General features: G+C 37.6%; 5 protein-coding genes across 6 annotated transcripts; 1 reads left to right on the forward strand and 4 right to left on the reverse strand.

The window, feature by feature from the left end:
• Positions 1-1,428: 1,428 nt before the first annotated feature.
• On the reverse strand, positions 1,429-3,151 carry LOC130968221 (IRK-interacting protein). The gene is made up of 2 exons (XM_057893388.1): positions 3,043-3,151; positions 1,429-2,954 (listed from the first exon to the last, which is right to left on the reverse strand). The coding sequence occupies exons 1-2, from the start codon at positions 3,103-3,105 to the stop codon at positions 1,632-1,634; spliced, it is 1,386 nt and encodes a 461-aa protein (XP_057749371.1). The 5' UTR covers positions 3,106-3,151; the 3' UTR covers positions 1,429-1,631.
• Positions 3,152-5,247: 2,096 nt separating this feature from the next.
• LOC130968674 (protein SUPPRESSOR OF FRI 4) lies at positions 5,248-8,375 on the reverse strand. The gene is made up of 7 exons (XM_057894069.1): positions 8,022-8,375; positions 7,661-7,761; positions 7,444-7,561; positions 6,883-7,286; positions 6,619-6,773; positions 6,461-6,514; positions 5,248-5,732 (listed from the first exon to the last, which is right to left on the reverse strand). Exons 1-7 carry the CDS (start codon positions 8,213-8,215, stop codon positions 5,661-5,663), a joined length of 1,098 nt encoding a protein of 365 aa, XP_057750052.1. The 5' UTR covers positions 8,216-8,375; the 3' UTR covers positions 5,248-5,660.
• A 5,206-nt stretch (positions 8,376-13,581) lies between these two features.
• Positions 13,582-15,405, forward strand: LOC130967815 (uncharacterized). The gene is made up of 5 exons (XM_057892830.1): positions 13,582-14,231; positions 14,408-14,563; positions 14,644-14,739; positions 14,821-14,967; positions 15,042-15,405. Exons 1-5 carry the CDS (start codon positions 13,701-13,703, stop codon positions 15,177-15,179), a joined length of 1,068 nt encoding a protein of 355 aa, XP_057748813.1. The 5' UTR covers positions 13,582-13,700; the 3' UTR covers positions 15,180-15,405.
• A 370-nt stretch (positions 15,406-15,775) lies between these two features.
• LOC130967593 (uncharacterized) lies at positions 15,776-18,497 on the reverse strand. 2 transcript variants are annotated; one of them, XM_057892524.1, is made up of 5 exons: positions 18,432-18,497; positions 17,301-18,337; positions 17,122-17,230; positions 16,889-17,024; positions 15,776-16,281 (listed from the first exon to the last, which is right to left on the reverse strand). In XM_057892524.1, the coding sequence occupies exons 2-5, from the start codon at positions 18,182-18,184 to the stop codon at positions 16,145-16,147; spliced, it is 1,266 nt and encodes a 421-aa protein (XP_057748507.1). In that variant the 5' UTR covers positions 18,185-18,337; positions 18,432-18,497; the 3' UTR covers positions 15,776-16,144. The 2 variants fall into 2 exon arrangements, with proteins under 2 accessions (XP_057748507.1, XP_057748506.1); XM_057892523.1 differs by having other exon boundaries at positions 17,301-18,493.
• A 3,542-nt stretch (positions 18,498-22,039) lies between these two features.
• LOC130967203 (protein PAL OF QUIRKY-like) lies at positions 22,040-23,441 on the reverse strand. The gene is made up of 2 exons (XM_057892018.1): positions 22,771-23,441; positions 22,040-22,682 (listed from the first exon to the last, which is right to left on the reverse strand). The coding sequence occupies exons 1-2, from the start codon at positions 23,439-23,441 to the stop codon at positions 22,175-22,177; spliced, it is 1,179 nt and encodes a 392-aa protein (XP_057748001.1). The 3' UTR covers positions 22,040-22,174.
• Between the last annotated feature and the right edge of the window lie 995 nt (positions 23,442-24,436).

The raw sequence follows: 24,436 nt of genomic DNA on the forward strand, positions 1-24,436 counted from the left end.
TGGACATGGATCCTTTCTTTGTTTTAAAGCCCTAATTATGGAAATCAAAAGGACCACAAACTCTCACACTCATACTTCTCTTTTCTATGACCCACTATTACCAAAGCCCAACCCAAGATATGAGCCCATATTAGGATTTTTTGTTGGATTCAGAAGCTGTAGACCCATCCCACCTATGCAAACACCATAGGCCCATAAAACCTGTTTTCCCTCTATGGAGTGTGATTGGACTTCCGCTTGACAAAAAAAAAAACCGAAAAAGAAATGAAGTTATTGACATTATATTATTTAGTGTTTACTCATTAAGTCTTGTATAAAGATTGAATTTTATGAGATCAATGATTAATCTTGTTGATATTTTAATTTATATTTTAAATTTAAATAGCAACTCCAATGTTAGCTTTTATTTCAATTTCATTTTAGGTTTAAAAAAATACTAAATTAATATTTGTAGAATCATATGACATAAATCATAATTTGTAACTAAATATAAAACTTATTACTCCAATGCTAATTCAATTTAAATTTTATATTATTTTAAGTATTCTAAAGTGAGATTAATTTTATTTTAACTATTAATTTTAATTTTAAATTAATTTATTATTTATAAATATCAAAAATAATATTTTAAAAACACACTATAAGAAGTGGTCTAATAATTTGAAGAAAAAGTCTAGAGGACCAGCAGTTTTATTGAATTTTGGCCAACATATAACCAGCAGAGAAATGTGAGTCATTGGATGAAATCTCACACCAATCTCACACCATCAAATCATCATTGATGGCTAGTTAATGGCTAACAATCACAAAAATTGCTGGCCCTATCATTGCTCTAATTTGAATTTAGCCTCCCAACTGTCCCTGGATGGTGTGTTTTACCAACAAGAAGAAATATCGATACCCGTTGAAATTAACCACACTTACGTGTTTATGATAATTAATATTCATAATTGTGATTTTGAAATGATGGTCCACTTTCTCGGAAAGAAAGAGGGAGGAATGATGGCCCACTCACATTTATATGAAAACTTATTGAACAGCTGAAACAGGGAACTAACATCATCTTATGTATATGTCAGTTGTTCTTTATTCGTAGTAAGTCCAGATCTTATCATTTTGCTAACCACGATTTAAGCTCATTGGTTAAAAGTTTGATGAAGAGAAAATATTTTCAAGCGTTTACTCTATTCAATGCTTCATTTTATTTTCAAATAATATTAATATGTGCAGGTTCGCATATGAATATTGTGATGATGAGCATGCCTAATTTGGACTGTTTCAGCTCTGTATTTGAGCAGCCCTTTTCCCAACGGCATTGAGATAAGATGGCATTACTCAATATCAAAAAAAAGGGAAAAAAACGACAGAAGCGTAAGATTCAAAAAGAAAGTGAGTTCACATCACAAGAGGAAAGATAAGCAAGTTATAATTACGGGTCGTGGCAGATGGCAATCGAGAAGGATTAGGACTCATGAGAATCTGAATGTGATGAAACAAAATTGACAGCAAGTCCAAAGCCAAAAATTCCCCTTTGACCCTACTCAACTCATTCATTAATTAAAGCCAAAGAAGGCATCTAATCTAAATTAATAATTAATAATATACAAAATTAGAAAGCAGGTTAAGGGTAATTAAGGGGTAGGGGTGGATGTGAGGTACCTACAAAGCACCTTACACTTGACGGCACTGCCGTACACGTAGAAACCAGGGGCGACCATTATCCTCACCAGTGTGGGGACGAGGCTGTGCGACTTGTCAGCGGCCATGTCTTCCATGTATAACGAGTCGAACCTCGCAGCCCTGTCCACTCTGAGTATGGACAAGCTTGGGTGCACCGAGTTGGCAAGAAGGTGAACCATCCACACGCTCTTTGAAGCGCCAAAGAAGGCCTGCAACAACCCCTCCGGCCATGCTCTGTTCCAGCCCAGCATCCCCACTATCTCGCTCATCTTCCTGTCGCAGAACCTGCTGAATTCCGAGCTGAAGTGCCTTGTGCCTTTGCTCAGAACCTCCTCCCATGTCAGCCCCTGTACCATCTTGAACGACTCCATGTTCGACTCGCACCTCTCCACTGGGTTCAGCACCTGGTTGCACGCGTTCTTCATGAACCCCACCGTTTCGAAGTCCTCGTAGAATGCCCTGTTCAGCAGTGCCTCCAGGTACACCACCAGGCTTCTCGGGTTCTTTGAGAACGAGATTCTTATGTCGTACGGTTGCAGCAGCGTCGACACCTTGTCGTACACCTTGCCTCCTCCCCCCATGTGGCGAAGCTGCATCGTCAGGGAGCGGCTCAGAAGCCTCACTGAAGACCTTGCTTCCGAGACTGACACCAAGAAGTGTTGGATCACTGTCTCTTGCTGTGGATTCTGACTAACCACCACCTTGCTGCTGCTGCTGCTGCATTCTTCCAGGCCCGATTTCAAGGTGTGGCAATACAGCTCCAGTTTGTTGAGCTTCTTCTCCAACTCGGCCATGGATTTCATGAGCCTGGAGGCTTCCACGAGAGCCTCGTCTCTCTTCCTGGTGGCTTGGACCAGCTTGTGAGAGAGCTCGGCCACTGCGAGCTTCCATTGGTCTTCTCTGGAAGAGGCGGAGGACGACGACATGGGGCTCTTGCGTGTGAGCTTGGAGACAATGGACTTGAAGATGCCATTGGGAGAGGCCAAGAGAGAAGAGTGTTGGTGCTTGTGGTTGTGGTTGTGGTTGTGATCCAATATGGGGAGCACGAAGATTTTGTCTCTGGAGTGAGGCCTGCACTTGTTGCAGGACACGGAGGCATCTTCGGCGTTGAGTGAGGAGTCGGATTCTGACCTCTTCTTCTTGTGGTTGGATTTGGTGCTATTCTTGTTGACAATGGGGGTGGGAGGGTGCTTCTGAGGAGTGAGTCTTGCTGCTGTTGGTGTTGCTCTGCTTCTGTCTTCACTGTACTCATCCACTTCAAGCTCTTCTTGAATCTGCCATAAACCAGATACACACTCATCAAATCAAACAAGAGTAATAATGTATTAGCTAAGAATAAGTAGTACACGAGATGATGCTCACGGGAGTGAAGTGCGGAGAATGGCGAGAAGGAAGAGGGGGGGATTTGGAACAAGAAGCAGCCATTGTATGTATGTATGTATGTAGTGAATTGAAGTGAGTGAGTTTTATGTATGAGTGTGGTCCTAAAATGATTAAATTAAAAGAGGGTATAATAAGTAAGTAATAAGTGAGGAGTGTGGGAATTAGGAGAGGGCCAACTACCCGCATTTATTTGGAGCGCGGTGGATCACGGAACCACCAACCACGTCTCTTTCGTTACTCAGAGCCACACCCATGTGAACTTATTTAATGACTCCCTCTCCACTCTGCACATCTACATATATGGACCCTCTCCCCTCTCCTCTCTACTCCCACTATTTATTGCAACTCTCATCTGCCATTTCATCTCTTTTAATTTAACTTGGACTTACTCACTCAATTTTATATATCATTACTACAGCTTCTTCTTTTGTTTCTTCTGCAAATGCCTCATAATAACAGTTTAATGGGGATACCACATATCCTACTTGTCTTTCTCTCTAATCTCTAAGCAATCCTTGTCTCTAGTTAGCTACTCTCTGCATATCATTATTTGCGAAAAAAAACTTTACTAGCTACTATCAAGTAGGGAATAAATATTATAATACATCATTCTCGGATTTAATATTCGGGGATGAACTCTTAAATCGACAAGCATGTACTTCATACTTTGCACATTGTAATGTAGATTACATTTGACATATCATCCATCATTAAGTCAGATTAGATTCCTGCAGCTTCTCATTCATAAATGTATAGTAATAGAAATTACTTTTGCATGCTCAGGGACCAGTCTTGAACATCACACCACTTCTGTAGATTTTATACTCACGAAGCAAGAAATCATCAAACAAAATTCAAGTGGGGCCAGTGTAAATTAAAACAATAAACACAGCCCAAAAAAGAACAAAATTGAAAGAAACATGTACAAAATGGTCTACTCCAAAAGTTCGATTCATTTGTAAATCAAGAAAAGTCCTTCTAAAGTAAAACCTAATCTAAAATTAAAAAACCAACCAAGGAGTACGACGTTATCTCGTTGAACCAATCTATGATTAGTTGGGTGTCGTTACATACTTTTCATATTGTGTAACTCTTATTTTTGTGCTTTCTTTAGTCAAGGACTCAATTGTCCGTAAAAAGTTAAAAAGGAGCATCTAAAATCGTGGTGATGTAATCACCCGCTTCATATTTTGGTATTCAATTATTGTCGCGGAGTTAAGAATGAGGGTGAAAATGATGGAAGGAACTAGGGGCTAAATAATAAAATTCAAACTTAAATTGAAGTTTAGGACGTAAGAGAATTTAGCCTCATAGCCAGCCGTATTATTTGATTTCGATGTGATGGGCGTAACAAACTCCAAAATAGAGGCAGCTTCAAATTGCTAGTTGAAGACTCAAAAACTTGAAGGTGTAGCAAAATGTTTAAGTGGTCAAATGAAATAGCATAACGTTGACTATTCTGTATAGTACAACTGCACGTGAAAGCTATAATAAGTTAATAACATATGCCATGTGATGACATTTAATCCTTTGGGATTTTGAGAGTCTATATTAGACATAGATATAGAGAGAATATAGATAGATCCACTTTTAGAAAGCAATAACATACCATCTAGTGTTGAATTCCTACGAAGCCTATCTACCAAGTACCACCACATTCATTTTACCTTAGTCAGCTAATTAACTAAAATAAATAAATTAATTATAAATACAGGATTTTCTGTTCTGGCTTCTTGTTTTGTTGGTCCTTTCACATTTTCACATTCTAAATGTTGATTGCCTGTTGTTAAAGTTTCCCATTTCCAGGGTGTATTTTTCTGCAATATACTTTCATACATCAAGTATATTTAAAACTTCAATCCTTATTTTTCTAAATGAAAAGCTTTGAACCTCAACTTCTATCACCTGTTCAAGTTCAAACCATTAAAAAGTTTAAACCGTGCATGTAGACGTGTATGCTTCAAAAAGTTTGGTAAGGTGTACCTAACTATTGCTGCATATCCCTCTCATTAAATATCACCGACTCAGACCATAAATGCGTATGAGCGGCCCTTTTGGAATTATGCAATACAATGGCACCTTTTACGGGTAGCCTGCATTGCACATTTTCTCCCCATCCTGGCTGTTGCTTTTATATAAAAATCAAAAGCTAACAAGATTAACAAACTGTAATGAAGAATATACTCAAGAACAAAGAAACAATGCTATTGTTCCCCCAAAACTGAAAACGTTACATCAAATGGTACTCAAGCATCTGCTTCCTAAAGGATGACTACAAATCGTTGAGAAAGAGAGAGAGAAAAATAGGAAAAGAAAGAACTAATAATCATAAATTCTGAAACATATCCTACGAATAATACTATCATCAGAAAACCATTCAAGGTCCTTCTCCTTTGATTCAATACATCGGTCAGGTCCACTGCCTATTTGCCTTAATTTGACAAAGAATCGCACCAAAAACAAGGTTACTTACTAGACCACTAAAATAAAGGAATGTTGATCCCACCTTGTCCAAAGCTCGGAAAAACCTGTTCTGAGTGAGCGCCAATTGATCGGTGTTGAAATTTGACAAGTGTACATGGATAGGTAAGACATATCTAGAACGCCATGCGACCAGCCAACCTGCTTTCAAGTATCCTCTTATCTATTGCTGCATCAATTGAGCTCATCTGAAAGATAAACATGAGAATTATGATCAGCAAATTAACAATCTGACCACAAATGACGACATCAAACCAAATATTTTAGAGCACAGTCCTATGCAAGAGATCCAAACTCTGCGAAAGAAGCTGACCTGGGCCAAGTCTGAATTCACTTGTTCCATAAAATAAATTGTAATGATGCTACGAATGAGCAAAAATCTGTTGGGTAAGATGTTCCACCCAAAACCCCAAACTTTTGGATCGAACAAGGCGAGAAAAAATAACATTCGCAAATACCAAACCCAATAAAAATCATATATACATACTCTTTTACTGTCTACAAAATGCTGGCATGCAGAATCATGAAGTTGGTTGTTTGCAGCAAGCTTCACAAATTATGTTGGAATTATAATTAACTACCGAAATAAATCAGTAGAGTACCTACTTGAATCTTTTGAAGCCCAGAAAATTTGGAGGCATGGCTTGGAGCCAGAGACCAGAGTGGCCATTCAAAAATAAAACAGCATGCATTACCCATTCAGGTTGGAAGAAAAAGGGAGGGCTAAACGGATCATATTTACTTAGTCATTCAAATTCTTTTTAGAAGAATGATGATTAGACATTTATACAGAGTGTTACTCTGTAAAGAAGAAATAATGTGTAAACAACTGAATCTGAATAAAGGAAGCATAAAGCCTACTCATCTGGTTAGATGTGAAAGCAACTCCATCTATTACAGAGGTAGTATGACTTACCTGGCTAGTTTCATCATGAACCTGATATTTTGGCAGAGACATTCTTCTTTCCTCCTACAGTAACCAAGCATTATAACATTACAAACAGAGAGATACAATCTAATGAAAAACAATGGTAAAAAAAAAAAAAAGAGAAATTTCCCAAGACCACAACTGACCATGGACATTGCCTCATCATCCCAAACTAAGTAGACTTCATTAGCAGCAGGCTGAGGCGCAGGAGCTTTGTTTGCAATTACCGGGGGAGGTCCGATTGAAGGGCCACCGGTATTTGGACCAGATGCATAGGAATGTGAGTTACCTGCTGTCCCACCTGATCATAGAAATATCAGATGTTCAGGACTATAATTTCAATTCATGAAACACAGACTGTTTGTTTAACCGTATCACAAATGACTCAAGGATTGACAAGGCGAGATCACCTGGAATCCCTATTGCCTGATAAGCATTTACAACAGAGTTGGCACCCAAATGGGAATCAACAGGGGCACTTGAGGATATGACTGGATTTATGGATGGAGCACTTGAAGATAGAGGAGCAGGAGAAAATGTTGAACTTTGAGTTGTAATAACAGGAAACAAAGGTTGCGAAACAGGGACAGAAGGTGTAGATGAAGGCATCCCAGGAGGTGTAACCTGAGTTTGGAGTGGAGAAGGAGCAGTTGATGGCAGTGGCGGTCTCACGTTCTGCACCGGGAATAATGGCTGTTGTGCGTAAGGAGCAGGTGGTGGAATCGAAACAGATGGAGGTTGGGGATACCATGGCTGAGCCGGTCGAGGTGGAACAGCCCAAGCATTTGGGGGGACAGGCACGGCTGGATTATACCTGCAGCAAGGATTCAGCTACATTAGCAGATTTCTAGCCACTCATATTATATGTTTAGATAGTGAAATAAAGTAAGAATTCACCACATGTCAAATAAAATAGGAGCATGAACACTAACAGTATAATGAAAATCGACGAAAAAATGTAACAAACATACATTGGCGGTACCGCTGGTCGAGGAGGATATCCTGTACCCAAAGGAGGTGGCACCATTCCACCTACAAGCTGTGTTGATGGTATGTCCACCTTTGCTGCCTTTGATGGAACATCATCGTCTGCAACGTAAAGGAACATGAGAAAGAAGATTAAGCCATTTTGAAGTCAGAAACACAAACATTCTGACCACTACAGTTAGGCATTAGACAAGATATTACCTTCTTCTCCATAATGAGCAGCCAAGACATCTGGTGGAATCCCTTGCATTCCATATATTTCAATATCTGTACTCTCTCTACCAGGTTTCGCATTCGGCACCCTAATTGACCATGCTCACGGATTAAAAGGGGAATCTCAACAAGTGCCAGATTCATACATAGAAACGTGTAAATCTTTAAACCAAATTTCTATCAACTCTTAAAACGGAGCAACAACAAACTAAATAAACTTTCGTTAGTTTCGTATAATTGGAATCAGCAAAACAGCAATCAAGGAAACCGAATATATAATAAAACGCTAATATCCAGAACCGGAACCTAGATCAAACAATGTCAGAGAAGAATAAAAAGTGGAAATTACTTGGTGACGGATTCCTTGTGGACCTGGAGGACGTGGATGGCCATACCGCCGGCGGTGGAGAGCTTCTTGTGGCATACATGGCACTTGAAGTGCTTGGCCTTCTGATGCTGCACCAAGATCTTCTCATCGTCGAATTCGCGATCGCAGTAATAGCACCACACCTTGGACGCAACCCTCTTCTTCTTCTTACCCATCTTGATTCACGGAAAAGTTTAGGGCTTGGGGGGCGTATTCGACAATCTGCACCCTCCGCGATGAATGGGGGAACAAGGAGGAAGAGGAACTAGGGCACCGATTGTTGGTACTATTTCTCGCAAGTTGAAAGAAAAACTCAAAAACCCACTCACTTTCTTGTTATTTGGTCAATGGGTCCTATGACGGGGTTCTTATTGCAATTCCCAAGAGACCTGTGCCCCAGTTGAATTTCTTTTTTCTACTTCCTTGCTGAGCCGCTAATTCACGATTTTTTTTTTCGGTCAAGACTAATTCACCATTGCTGAGGTGCTACTTCACTATTGTTTGAAAACCTATAAATTAAAAATTATTCAAGAATTGAAAATTTTTTTTATTTTAAAACAAATAAAACAAATAATTTAAATTTTTTAAAAATTAATTTTTTTTCATTTATAAATTAGACAACAAAAAATCTGATTTTAAAATTAATTTTTATACTAAACAAACTCAATATATTAAATATAAAAAATATTCTTATTTATAATTAATTATTCTAATTTTGTTTAATATCTATTTAGTTTTCTTTCTTATTTTTATTGAAGACAAAATTATAAAAGAAGAAAATTTAATTCATATAAGAATTATTCCAAATTAAAAAATTGAATTTTTTTCTATTAATATGTTAAAATCATTTTATATCATAAAATTAAATTTCAAATAGAAATAAATTCTATTTATTCTTTTTTCATATTCAAATAATTTTCAAATCAACTCTAATAGACTAAGAATTTGTTTGAAGGTTATTAAATTATTAAAAAAATTATGATTTTTAATTTTTAATAATAAAATAAATTTTTTTAGTATAATAAATAAATAAATAATATTTTTATATTATTATATTTAAATATATTATTAAATATATTTTTATATAAAATATCTAAATATAAAATTATTTTTTATTTTTTTAAATTTATTAAAAAAATCAGTCGAAATTTTTGTTTTTATCATAGTTATTAAAATCGGATTGAACCGGTCGATTTAACCAAAAAACTGATGAATTAGACTTATACCGATTTGGTCTGATATTTAGACCGTATAAAGCAAAAAATCGATACAAATCGGTTAAATATAAAATGAATCCGTAAAAAAACCAATCAGATTTAATGAAAACCGATCTGACCAAACCACTTGAAATTTAAATTTTTTTCAAAATGATTGAGGTGGGATTTGAATCCCTCTCCTCAATAAAAAAAAACTATTATTCCTCTTATTAATATACATGCAAATTATAATATATATAGATATCTTTCATCAAATAGTTAACTTCTATTTAATTTATTTTAATTTTAGTTATAAACTCACTTATTCTTAAATTAATTATATTTTTATGAGAAAGTATAGGGAGCCAATGGAATATTTGTACAATGTGTACAATGGAGGTTTATGAATGCCCGATTTAGTATTAGAGATATAACCATTAGTGTTATCTTTTCTCATCAGCGGAAGCTTTTGGGATGACATGTTTATTATCCCTAGTACCCAGATAGTTATTCTGAATAGTATGAGTGATGCTCATTTTTTAACTCATATAGCCTATTGTACACATTGTACAAATATTCTATTGGCTCCCTAGCAGGACTCTATTTTTATTTAACAATAATCATAAACTCACTTATTTCTTCTTTCTATGATTATATAATATCTATTAATATTATTTTTCAATAAATACTTGTAGTATATAATAGTATAATAGATATAAAGTAATTAATAAATTATTAAAATTTAAAAATAATAGTTATTTTAATATAAAAATAAAATTTAAATATTTATGATAGAATAAAATTAACAAAATACTTATTGTTTCTGTTTCATATTGTTTTAGAATAGTTAGATATTTTAAAATATTAGTCAAAATATGTATTTTATATTTTAATTTTAAATTTTAAATTATTTTTTATTTACATAAAATCAAATTAATCGGTTCAACTAGTGATTCACTGTTAAACCAACAATTTAGTACCTCAATAACCTAACTGGTTTAATCACCGATTCGGTTCTGACCTTTCATAAACATTCATCCAAATAAAGTCTTAATTACCATTACTCACCAATCCCAAATTGTTGGTCCAAAAGTAATGGGCAAGTTGCCCCACACTCCCTTTTCTCCATGAACGGACCTTGATAAACTCATTGAGCCCATATGGATACAGCTTGCCCGTAAACTTCTAATTGGATTTTTGGTCCATCTTGGACGATGTTGCAGAGAATTTTAGTCCATTTTAGCAAGAATGACTCGAATGACCAAAAAAACAAAAGAAGCAAGAATGATTATTGATTAGCGTATGTCACATAACAGAATTGGCGTACTACTACCAACATCTTTAGAGGGACGCTTCAAACTTTCATTCCACAAATGAGTGTTAGTAATAGTTCCATGTTGCTCCCCACATTTGCACCAATTAAATCAAACTTGTTGGGAATAAGACACCATTCTCCCTTGAGAAAACACCTTTGACAGAGAAATAAATGGACACAATCACAACACAAGAATTTAACGTGGAAACTCCAATTACCGGAGAAAAAACCACGGCCGTTGTCAAATGACAACCAGAGAATATCACTATGTAAAAATTGTTACAACACATAGACTTCTTACTCTCACCGGCACCCCAGTACACCCACACTCTCTCAAAGCAAATATCTAACTACATCTCACAACACTCTCTAAAAAAGAGTACAGAGGAAAAGAAAAATCAAATACAAGCTTAAAGTGTTTCTGACTGGTGCAAAAACAAATGGAGAACTTAGCCTCATATTTATAGCCTAGGCCACCCACTCCATTTGCTATCCTAAGCAATGTGGGACTAATTCAACCAAATTCTAACAAAACTATCTAGGCAGTTTCTCCAATAATAATAAAAATGTTAAATTAGTTGGGCTTAACATGCTTGTTTGCTTTAGTTACCTAATTTTAACTTATCCATGTATTATGGTTTGTTAAAGCGCCTATTAACCACACACTGTAGTAAAGTACATGGTAATAATGGTATAATATGTGAAGCTACATAATGAATGAATAAAGAGCATAACGATGTTGGAGTTGGAAGAGGCTTGGGAGACAATGATATTGATGAGTAGAAGCAAAGAAAAGGGAAAGAGACAGAGAAAAAGAAAAAGGCACACGATATGTAAAAAATATATCATGTTAAAGAAGAAAGAAAGAAAAGGCATTAATGAGAGCTTGCTTTGTTGCCATGGGTGATTGCACGCATTCCTATCTTCTTGTGCAGCAACACCACCTTTCCTTTTTGTCATTTTCAACCCCCTTCCCTTCTCTTTTGCCTTGCATTTTACAGCATTAGCATCTCAAAATTGACATTTTGGCGCTCATTACACTCATCAAATCAAACCAACTACGATTACCTTTTCTTTCTTTCCAAACATGGAGCATATAATAATAATAATAATTGACGCATAAGGAATCAGAATATTAACATAATTTATATGTACTATTTAAGATTAAAAGAAAAAGGTGCATGGGACATGCATCATGCATGTATATGTATTTATTTGATTTAATTTAATTTAATTTACTTCTTGAGGAGGACGTTCTCCTTAATTGCAGGTACCCTGCATCATGAACTACGTACATAATGATACTGTTTCATATTTAATGTAAGAATGAAACATCATAAAAGATATGAAGATGATGGTCCAACTTTCGGCACGGTGGAGCGGATGAATAATAATCATGGTATTAGATAGCAAAGTTAATATATAGTTGGAGGCCACTAATCACTGTGTTGGATTCCTTTAATTAAGCATAATTATCAACATGTATACTGAGATGGCATGACAATATGACTCGTATATGCATGAATTTAGCCATATTGAATTACCACTCTGTTAGAAAAGAAGCAACAAGTTACCGTAAGAGAAAAATTGAATTGAATGTAGTTGTCATTTCATTTGTGCAGTGCAGGAAATTAATGGTTAACCAAAAAAGTTGCTTTTATTTATTGCTTGCACTGGCCAAGCAACAACAATAAAACAAGATGCTAAGCCTAAGCATTAATAACAAAATTTACTTATTGAAGAAGCAAATATGGCTCATTCTACCTCTCTGGCCTAGTTATTATTCTATTGTCTCTCATAACTGTCATAAGTCATAACTAAGTCCGTGTGGTCCAACATTAATGGTACAATGTACCCTAAATATCCCATAGATCCGGTCTAGGATAGAGATAAAATTGCAAAGGACCATTCGTTATTTGTCTTTTGCTTTCGCTCCCTACTTCTTTACAACCCCATTTTATTTACAGTTTTTCTGTTGGAAATTACGAGGTTATTTTATAAGTCACTACATTCCATGGACTTTTGAACTCTTGGGAGGATAAACTTTCATAGATTTCACATTATAATATTGCAATGTACCATCATTTGGGTCAAGGGTCATTTTGTGTATCAGAGGTGCAGAAAAATCAAAGGAAGAGTAGCTGTAATAAGTAATAACTAATAACATATACATGTCATTTGCACCAAGAAGGAAAATATATCATTGGATAAAATATATTATATTCTAAGACTTACCATATAGTCACATGTCTTCATTTTAAGAACTATAGTATTATTATATTATTTTATTGAGTTTGCCCTGATGGGGTGAAGAGTCAACTATTTTCATTTCATTGGAATCCCAAAATACGCCACAATTCAATTCAATACAAGAGAAGAGAAGAGAGGTAATAAACAATGTTTCCAGCCATGCATTGGGCCTTAAGAATTGAGACCATACAAAGAAGAACAAAAATTTGTCTGCATGGCCTTACTTACTGAAAGGATCCAAGGATGCTTTACAAGCAAGACATTCCTTGGATCAATATTCAAGACTCCTCACATGATGCTACAACTACTACTGCTACTTGTACATTTCTATACAGGGGATGGCAATTAATGATGCTATAAATCTATGATAATCCCAGTACACCTGTCTGTATAGGATTTGTGAACCTCTTTAGTAATGCTTACTATTTAGTATTCACTAATATAAACTGAAGTTTTAAGTTTTATTATGTAGTAATTAAATGATGGAAATTTAAGAAAAGGAAGTGTGTGGAGTGAGAGTGAAGGAGGAAAGAGAGAGGAAATTAAAGGGAGTTTATTGAACTTTATCTTTTGATGAGTAGCATCAATCAGCTTAGCTTAAAAAGCACAAAAAGAGGGGAAAAGTAAGTCATAGATTCCAGAGGCAGAGGCTACTGATTGAATGGCATATGCCCACAAACCCAGCAACAAGACAAATCAGAGCCCACCTAACAACCCCAGAAGAAGAAGAAAACCCCACCCCACATATTTGAATTATTATAATTAAATTATCAATCAAAATATATTCTTTGCATAATCCCAAGTCCCATTCCCTCCTTACCATTGCGTCTTCCATTTCATTCTCTCTCTCTCTCTCTCTCTCTCTCTCTCTCTCTCTCTCTCTCTCTCTCTCTCTGAAACATGCGTGTTGTTACAACAGAGGCACCAACAACAGTGGCAGAACACATCAAATGGAGAAGACCCAGAAACCAATTGAGCCAGCGCAACCACATCATTGCAGAAGAAACAGATCCAAGGCCACAAATTCAATCCACAAGGTGCAAGTCCACCATTTCCTCCCTGCTCCTCTCCACATTCTCCAACAACAGCAATGATGGCGGGTCACAGAGCAGGAAAAAGAGCAACTTTTCAGCAGCAGCGACGTTGAGGGGGCTGGGGTGCACGGCGGGGGCGCCGCAGGAGGTATCGGTGCCGGCGGTGATTCGAAACTCGGCGGAATGGGAAGGAAAGAAGGTGAGAAAGAAGAAGCACAAGAGAAGCAGCAAAGGAAGTTGCAACAATAATGGCGTCGATGTGGATTTTCAAGATGTGTGGTGTGGCACCGCACACGGAATAGGGTTCTCTGCCGATTGTGTTGTTGGCACTTCCAGGAAGAATGCCTCTTCTTCTTCACGACCCAAAATTGATGTTCACAAAATCAATCACAGACAGGTACATGCATATCCATAAAAGATTATCTTTTTCATTAGATTTAGTTTAGATTATATCCGAATAAAGGGGTAGTAGTATTAGTAGTAGTAGTGAATCACCGTAACTAATTGCGCGTTTATCGCTCATAACCGCTTATCTTGTTAACTCATTTCTAAATAATAATAATTATTTGGCAGCGTTCATCTTCTTGTTTGGGAAGGCGCAGTGTGAACCCAGAAACCATCTCGCTTCTCGACACTGATCCCAGCGACGTCTTCACACCGCGCTCTGCCTCCTCCGAGTTCGCATACTATCGCCACCTTCCAGATCCTTCCACCGATGCTTTTCCTGAGGTAGGTTTGTTAGTTGTTACTGAATTCAAGTGGATCAGAGTGGTATGTATATATGGTGCTAATATTGTGATTGTTGCAAGATTATGATGCTTCAAGGAGGTATAATCATGGGGAGTAGATACTCACACGATCAATTCAGAGATTTGAGACTTGATATTGATAACATGTCCTATGAAGTAACTTGTTTTTCTTTCTCTTTTCTATTTCTATCTCTATTCAAAACATGCATCTCCTCATTCCTGTTTTCTGCTTCATAGCAATTGCTTGAGCTCGGTGAGAGAATTGGTTATGTCAACACTGGACTTAAAGAAAATGAGATGGGTGGCAACATAAGGAAAACTAAGCTTCAAATTTCAGATGATGCATCAAACCATCAAGTAGATAAAACGTGTACCATTTGCCAGGTAGGTCATCATCAAAACAAGTACTTGTATGCATGGTGATTAACTTTGTCTATAATCTTTGCATTTGAGTGCAGGAGGAGTATGAAGCTGCTGATGAATTGGGGAGGTTACATTGTGAGCACAGCTATCACTTCCACTGTATAAAACAATGGGTTGCTCACAAGAATTTCTGTCCAGTGTGTAAGCAACAAGTTGTGGCTCGCAACAATTGAAGGACAGATACACCCTCATGGTTATTTTTTTGAAAGTTGCTTCTTTTCATCATTGAATTGGTGTATAGTCTTCATATCCAATCCAATACAATATATAAACAACGATTTTCATTTGTTTCTGTCAATCTTTTTTGAACATTAATCTCCTTTGTGAGGAGTCGGCAATATATGTGATTGTGTGAAGGTTTCTAGATTGGATGAGATCTTTGCATAATATTATACTCGAGTGACCCTTGCTTGTGAGTAGATTACTCTTCTGAGTTTTTTCCATTTTTTTGGTCAATGGAGTTTGTGTCTTTTCTGATAAAGCTGGGTGCTTATACCTTAGTTTTGGGATGCCTGTCTTTGACTTTGACTGCATGCCTATTTCGGATCTTACGCTGTTTTTTAATTGAAATATTCCCAGTAGCGTGTGTTCATGGCAAAACCCCGTATCTTCATACATTGCGCGATTACACTGTAATGTAATTCTATATCTCAAAACAAACGCTGCATAATTTGTCAAGTTTTCTTTTTGATATTTTTTAACGCCTCAAATGGTGTTGGCAAATGGCAATATCAGCTTTGGAATGATAAAAGATATGGAGAAAAGAAAAGAAAAAGAACTTAATTCTTTTATGGTTGCAAAAATGATTAAAAGTTTAAAACCACACGTTTGGTCACTCTGAAATCTTCAACAGATGTAATAGCCACATGGACTGAATACAAGTCATCTTAGTACTAATATCTGATGTGAACTGTAAAATATAGTAATATACCTGACCTAGGTTTTTTACAATCTGAAGTCTTTTGAAGCAAAAATATAGTTTCAACTTTCAACGTTCTTCTCCCATATGGAAGGCAATTGAGGAGGGAAGTTCTAACAATTCATGTTATCAAGTGTTGCAAGTGAAGGAGAGGACTTTTTCACTTGCAGTGCTGAGTGTTAAGCCTGAACTTATTTCAACCAGCAAACTACTAAGATCCTAGTTTGCAGCCAATTCTTCCTTTTTTGTTGATTGATTTACAAGAGCCAGAATGTGTTTTGCAATCTCAGCAGAGGCATTGTCATTTGCAGCTTTCTGTGCCCTCTCTGACATATCTTTCATTTTCTTCTCATCCCCTATCAACCATAACAAATGTCCAAGCAAAGAAAGAGGTTATATGTCTCTTCTTCAAGGTACAACATTCCATTACATTCAGCTTGATCACAAAGTCTTAATGAAGGTGGAGAGTGCTGAATTTTACAATTATTTATGAACATGCAAACTAACAAGTGCAAGTTGTCAAGATGTTAAATTATAAATGGTGGCACATTAATAGAAAATTCAATAATTTCAACAGCAAGGGTTTAATAAGAATCAAACTGCAAAACAATATGCAGAAAGCAAACTATCACAAATAAATAATGTATGAAAGTGAAGTGGGAAAACCCCCCAAGTAATTATTACTGCAGCCTTTGCTAGTGACTAGTGAGTAGAGTTTAGAGTAACAGAGAAGTCAAGTTAGAAGATGGTTGGGGTGAAAGAATCCTTGAACTTGTTCCCAAAGATAACATTATTAATTTCCTTGGTAGTCGGTTAATGTAGTCTACAATGATAGAAGTGTGCATCACGGCATGGGGCCTTGAATAGAGCCCTAACCTTTTTGAACAAGTTAGAAAACAAATATTTTTGTTTGCATAATTTAATTTTCACAAGATTACTTGTAACCATGTAAGGTCAACATACTTAAAATCTGTTCAATTGCAATTGCTAGTGTACTTGAGTCAAGCTCATCCTCAGTAATAACTTTGACACCAGCTAAGTCTGCCATCAACGAAGCATTCTTGAACTGATTCCCCTCAGATAAATGTGGTGATGGTATCTGCAAATAGAAATTAAAAAGGATTGTTGACCTGCAAAAAATTTAATCTAAAATAAAAAAATTTAACTTTGCACTCAAGCATGACAATGATAAGTACCAGGATAGAGGGTTTTCCAGTAGCCAATATTTCATAGCAAGTCATTGCACCTGCTCTTGAAACAATCAAGTCTGCAGCTGCATATGCCATATCCATACAATGCATAAACCTACATCAAAAGAGAAACAATCACATGTATAATTTGTTGAATATTTCAAGGCTTAGGATCAAAGACTTACGGTGCCATATACAAGCGGGGATGATTCTTAACAAGACTGTCCATTTCATCATATGATTCGACCCCAGTTTGCCATATAATGTACAAGCAACTATTCTGCCTCAGCATCTGATAATACAAATTCAGCATTGCGATGTTGACAGCATTTGCGCCATAAGACCCTCCAAGAACCACCAAAACCTTTGCTTTACACTCACTCGTCTTCCCATACCCTGGAAAGAAATGCGACCTTGCCGCCGCCTTTGAAACTTTGTTCCTCAGCGACAGCCTCACCGGATTCCCACACACCACGCACTTCTCCCTCGGGAAGCTATCAGCAGTTAAGTTGAAAGCCACGAAGATGGCATCAGCAAACAGGGCAAGAACAGAGTTGGCCAAACCAGGAGCAGAGTTCTGTTCATGGATCACAAGCTTTATCCCTTTTAACTTGGCGGCAATGCAAACAGGGAAAGAGACATGGCCGCCAGTTCCAACAACGATATGGGGGTTGAAATCACGCAAACGCTGAAAGCAATGGATGAGGGATCTTAACAAACGGTAAGGGAAGAAGAAGAGGTTGTGAGGGGCGATGAAGGGGCGACTCAACCTCACCGAAGGCACCGAGGCGAAGCTGTACCCTGCACATGGCACTGCAGCGCTTTCCACGCTGTTTGGAGTGCCAATGAAGAGGAACTCCGTTGAAGGGTTGGCAAGTTTGAGTTCATCCGCGATGGCCACTGCAGGGTACACGTGGCTGCCGGTGCCTCCGGCGGCGAAGACCACTCGAAGGTTGTTGTCCTCGGATAAGCAGCGTGAAACTTGAAGGGTCCTCCTGTGTTGAGAGATCAGAGATGGAAAGACTTGGCAAGTGAGAATAGGTGCGAAGAGTTTGGTGGCGGTGGCCATGGTTGAATTTGAAGTTGAAAAAAGAAAGCAGGGAACCAAGTGCCCAAGAAATGGTGTGTAGAAAATCAATGTGAGTCTAACATGTTTCTGGAGGCGACCGATACCGGAAGTATTGGACCACCACCACTCATTTCTTCTGTTTCTCTGTTAAATCTGATTTTACACTTGCATCCAAATTTATCTATCAATCAAATCAGATCGTCGTAAGTTAGGAAAAGAAAGCATTGGAAGAGGATGATGTTCTTACCGAACACGAGGTCTTTTTTTAGTTCACGTTGACTTCTTAATCATGTTAGAGGATGATTTGATTGATCATAATTCTAGTTGTTCTACGTCTTCATTTAATTTTTAGTATTGGCCAATTCTATAATGTAATGTTAAGAAAGGATAGGTAAATAATGCATATTGTGAACAACTAGAACAATAGTTTAAAAAAATGTAAAATTAAAATTAAATTTAGATTTTTAACTAATTAAATAATTATTAATAGATTTTAAAATTTAATAAATTAGGATTAGCACCTAAACACACTAAGTTATGGATGGATACTCCTAATTTTACTATAACCATAATTCTGATGTTCGTGGTAGTTCCTCTCACCTCCACGATCATTACTCATTGTCATCATCGGAGACAGCTGATGAGATTCAAAAGAGTACCGCAGTTCTCCATCCCTGCCACACTAGCTTTTCTCCCAACCTCTTTTAACGTTGCCGTTGTTGACCCAATCAGCCTCTTTACCGGCGTTGATCTCTCTAATCCTGGACACTATTGTTGCCTTCGATCTCTTGCTGTCGTCGCTCCTTTGACCACCAGTCCCGTTTATCACCGTCGTTGTTTACCCGATACTCTCATTAATGTCTTTGGGTTTGTATACGTAAGTTTTTGTTTCATTAGGTAGTGTTTGTTTTGAGGTATTGGAACAGGAATCGTCCTCAGCACTGCAACACTACTAGGCATCGTCATTTGAAGTCCTAAGATCCATCGCGGTAGCTCGTTGTATGACTCATCCCAATCACCGTAGATATGGGCAACGGCCTTCTGCTTCGCCAACCAAACCCTCCTATAAGTCAGCCTGAACCCAAAGTGTGCCTCCGTTGCATTCAGCAGTACCTTGATGCAAACGGATGCATCAGCTCTAACCATTGACATGATGAAGGCCGAGATCACATGATAGTCCAGACTCATGTGGTCGCTCGAGATGGACGTCGCGAGACATGTATGAGGTCCGTTGTACCGTTTTACCTCCCAAATACCTTTGCGCTGCCGGAGATTTAGCCTAATCAACCATGTGCACCCGTTCCCAAATTCAGAATACTTTCCTACATACCGGCGATAGTCGGACTCCACCACTTTGTACTGTACCACACGTCGGATGCTATAAGTCTTCACACTTAACACAGCCTCTTCTTTATCCTGAAATTGCTGACCAACCTAAAACTCTGTAAGACCACCATTCCCCTGGTAATCTCTAGCACCAAATCCAATAGGCTCCCCAGGAACCCCCTCCTGTCTCATGGCATCCAAGTCCAAAGATGAAAAGTGCGGAGGGTACTGTTGTGTTTCAGAGCTAGAACCACTGCCATCCCTAGTTGGATTACTCACTACAATCTCATCGCCACTGTCATCAGCAATGAGATCCGGCTCCACATCATCATTGTCATCATCATCTAGCAATGTATCACCCATACCAACCGGTGCCCCACACTGTAAAGAAGTCGGCACCCTATCCACGATACCAACCTCTCCGCCTCCACTATAGTTGAGATCAACAGCGAACGACGGGGAGGCGACAGGTTCGTTCGGAGGTTCATTCACAGGGACGGACAAAGATGCACCAACAGGTCTCGAGCTAGAACCAGCTACCGTTCCTATAGTGTGGGTATTCTGGTTCGAACTACCGAGCTAGATACCACATCAACCAACATTGCCAACAACTCAGGTGCCCTAACTTCGGGAAACTGCCAATGACAACGGAACAGGACCTGCAAATCCTCATCACTCCCTATGGTGAAACAATCGTACTGCACGATTTTTTGCAGCATTGAGATCGGAATGCGATAGAATAACTTTTGAACCTGTTTCACACCTTGCAGCCCAAGTATCTGTAGTATAGAATCCACAAAGTCATCATATCTCGTCGTGGGTCTCATAAAAATACTAAGAGGATCCTTATCAGTGAATTTTACACCAGATCATGTTTTTCTCCTAATTAATCTTCTCTAATGTACCAACATTACAAAACTCACCTCACTAGCCATTTTGTCACTCTGATGAGAGGCATTCACGTTCACACCATATTTATACACGTCTGACCCTTTATAATTCAAAACAACATATTTCGAATTATACATAGAGTAATTTGAATTAACGTGATTCGAATTAGTAACATAGTGCGTGTGTGTAATTCGAATTGCTTTAATTCGAATTACATAGAAATGTCCTCTTGGTGACTTGTAACGATTATTTCTTTGGTGGAATCGTGTAAATTTTACCACACCATGCTTTATATGGGTCATTTGCCCATTTATTAATGAAAATCAAAATTTTATAAAAAAATGGCTAATTTATTAAATTATCGATAAGAGAGATAAAAATGATCTATGGACTAAATTATTTTGTTTAGAGGAGTGCTACACATACAAGTCTTTTTGACTTACAAGTCTTACAAGTTACTAGGCATTTTAATGCGTTATTCAACGTTTTCTGTTTTCAAAGCGCTACACTCAGAATGGTTCTTTTTCTTCTTCCTCTTCCTCTTCTTCTTCTTCTTCTTCATTTTTTTTTTCGATTTTCATGGTTTCTGAAATCAAGCTTTGAAATCGTTTTGAAGAAGAAGAAGCAGCAGAAGATGAGGAGAAAGAGAAAGAATTCTGAATTATGCAACGAATTTTGGGTGTATTTCTTAAATACTTTGGGTGTATTTTTCGTAATCCTTTTGAAGATAATGGAACTTCAGAAATACACCAAAACGATTACAGAAGTACACCCGAAATGATTACAGAAATACACCAAAAGGATTACAGAAATACACCCAAACGATTACAGGAATTCACCCAAACGATTATAGAAAATACACCCAAAGGATTACAGAAAATACACCCAAAGGATTTAAAGAAATACACCCAAAATTCGTTAAAATACATTTTATGCATAATTTAGAACTCTTTCTCTTTTTCCTCCTCATCTTCTACTGCTTCTTCTTTTTCAAAAACGATTTCACCATGAAAAATCGAAAAAAAAGATAAAACTGAGAGAAAAGAACGTAAATGAAGAAGAAGAGGAAGACGATGAAGAAGAACGTGTAGAAACGAAAGAAAAGGAGAAGAAGAAGAGTAAGAGGAAGAAGAACGTGCAGCAAGAAGAAGAAGAAGAAGGAGAAAGAGAATGCAAGAAACGAAAGAAAAGAAGAAGGAGAAGACGAATAGGAAGAAGAATGGTTGGAAACGTGTTTTGAGCGTTAGTTTTAATTGAACTTGTAAGGCTTACAAGCCTTAATCGCTTGTATGCAAAGAATTACTCTTTTTTAATTTTGGGCATAATAAAAGTCGAATGTTCATTTATGGCGAACGAAAAAATAGAGGGTCGTTTGTACCATGTTCCCCTAATGACACTATGTCTTCCATACCAGACCACAGTTTCAGTCGATCTGCATAAAACTCCTCGCCCAAACATGCACGTTCATAGATTCTTTCCATTCCAATAACAACTAAATAAATGTATGTCAGAGCAACCCATGAATCTTGATTGCCGTCAATACCTGACAAGAAACCACATGCATAATTGGTGCTAGCTCATCAAATTTAACTTTTGGCGATTGGAACTGTCAACTCAAATTTAACCATAGATTAAAACCTGAAAATTAATTAAGCAGGATTTGCATACAACATGCATGATCTTGCATACTAGGAAAGAAAGAAAGAGGGGACGTGATCCTTATTTATTGTCGGAGTACAAAATCAACAAAATGCGGTTCATACTTAGTATATATCACAGAGGGAAATCTTTGGCTGCTGGGATCATGGATTGGTACTGAAGGGTTTGTGGAGCACTGGATTGCTGCTGCTGGGTTTGCGTTTGTGTGTAATATACTAGTTGCTGGTCTTGCTTAGATCCACCCCCATAATTGGTTGTGGCAACTGCAATTGGATGATGAGGCAAAGGCACATAGCGTTGTTGCTGATATTGATTGGAAGGTGTTTGAAGAAATGCAGGATGAGTTGAAGGCATGTCAGGTACATTTGTTGCGGTAGTTAGCATAGTTGGGTAATTAGTTGCCACTTGTGAAATGTCAACTGGCACTACATACACTGTGTTGTGGTAGGATGGCATTGTCACTTGTCCATGTCCATGTCCATGTCCAGTGTTGTGAGTGTGGGGTTGGATGTACACAAATTGCTGCTGCTGATTCTGATTTGGATCCACTTGTTGTTCTTGATAATAAAACCCCTGCCCCTTTGAGATTGAACAACTTGCTGCAGATGCAATGCTGCTATCACTGCCAAACAACACCCAACAAGTTTCTTTGTTTAAAACATCATCAGCAAAAATAATCAAGAATCAATGAAAATATATAGTATATATACCTTGCAACAGAATCAGGAGAAGGCAAACCAAGCGTGAGTTGTGCAAAATGCTCGTCCATCACCTTGCTGCTGCCATCACCCAAATGCTGCTTATTAACTTCCTGCTCCGTTTTATGTGGGACTGGGACTTCATCAGCAAGGCTGAGGAGGCATTCATCAACAGCAGCAGAATCAGAAACAACACGAGATATATTATTCATCATCCCCGAGTTGTTGAGAGCGTCCACGAACCACGTCTCGGACTTGGCATCGTCCAGGAGTGCACCCATGGAAACCGCCGTGTCTAGTTTCGAGACAAAGAGGAAGACCCTGAGACGCAGAGGAGGAGAGAAAGAAGCCAAGCGGTCATACTCTTGGATCATGTTCTGGAGGTCGTCATCGGTGGCCACGGTGATGAGGTTGTCAAGTTGCTCCTCGGGGAGCTGGTACTTGAGGGTGAAGGGACGTCCATGGAGAAGGGTGTTGGAGAGGCCAGCACAGAGGTCCTTCAGGGAGGTGTTACGCTCCACAGCCACCATGCGGGTGTCGCCGCCCACGTAGTAGAGAGAGTCGTGGTTGTTGTGGGGACGGGGACGTGGCATGATATTGCCTCCATAGCTGCACATCAGGCGGAGCTTGGCCCCGGGAACTTTCAGGAGGGAATGCTGCCTCATATCATAATCCCGATCCATTTCTCAAGGGATGAGGACGATACTCCACTTCTTCCTCTCACTTTATAACAGTTAATATTTTTAAGCAAATATTGAGAATTCAAATCTTACTTGCGAAATTAATCTTTTGTGTGTCGAGTTAAAAATGACTGTATTTAGATTTAATGAAATAAAGGCGCGTACTTAGTTGGCATTGGAACCTGTAATTTATTAATTTGCTTGCTTCTAATTGCTCACAACGTAGTTTTCAAGGATCACACACTTGCTCTTAATTCATTCGTTAATTAAATATGCGAAACCAGGTTCTGCATAGCATAAACACGTGAAGTGCCACTTTCTTTCAAGTTCTTCGTTTGCTTTGGACTCTTTGTTTATGTTTAGGGATATCGTGCTTCCTTTTCATTTTCAATGCTGCAATACCGGTTTTCTAATCAATATGTTCAAAGCGAATTATCTTTATTGCACCTGGCTTGATCCATAATAGTCACATTCATAATTTAATGCTTCACATCTGAATTCAATTGTGCGCATATATATATAAAAGGATGTGTTTAGTGTAAAATATAATAGATTGAGTTATGTCTTAATATTATATTTAAGTTAAGATAAATATAAAGATCAAAAGACATATTTAAAAAATTATATGAAAATATATTTAAAAATATATATTATTAAAATTTTAATTTTTGTTCTTGAAAATTTTAGCTTTATGTATTTTTACTTTTTTAAAATATTGAAAAAATTGAAATTTTGTACTGCATCTCAATTCCATTTTGCGAAAATAAATGCAGCCTAATAGTCGTCGTGGGCTTTTCATAAAACTGTGTCTTTATATGAATGTTGGTCGTCCTTTAGTTTGATACATAAGTTACGGGAGAGGGCATGAAAGGATGAGAAAGGGGAGAAGCATCATGTCATGTGGCGAAGGTTGGAAGTAGCGTTATGTTGCAAAAGTAGGGCTTCAAGTGATGAGTGATTAGAACCTAGAATTTAGAAACGCGAGTGTAGTGTGTTGG

This window comes from Arachis stenosperma, chromosome 3, assembly GCF_014773155.1.
Source record: "Arachis stenosperma cultivar V10309 chromosome 3, arast.V10309.gnm1.PFL2, whole genome shotgun sequence".
NCBI lineage: Eukaryota > Viridiplantae > Streptophyta > Magnoliopsida > Fabales > Fabaceae > Arachis > Arachis stenosperma.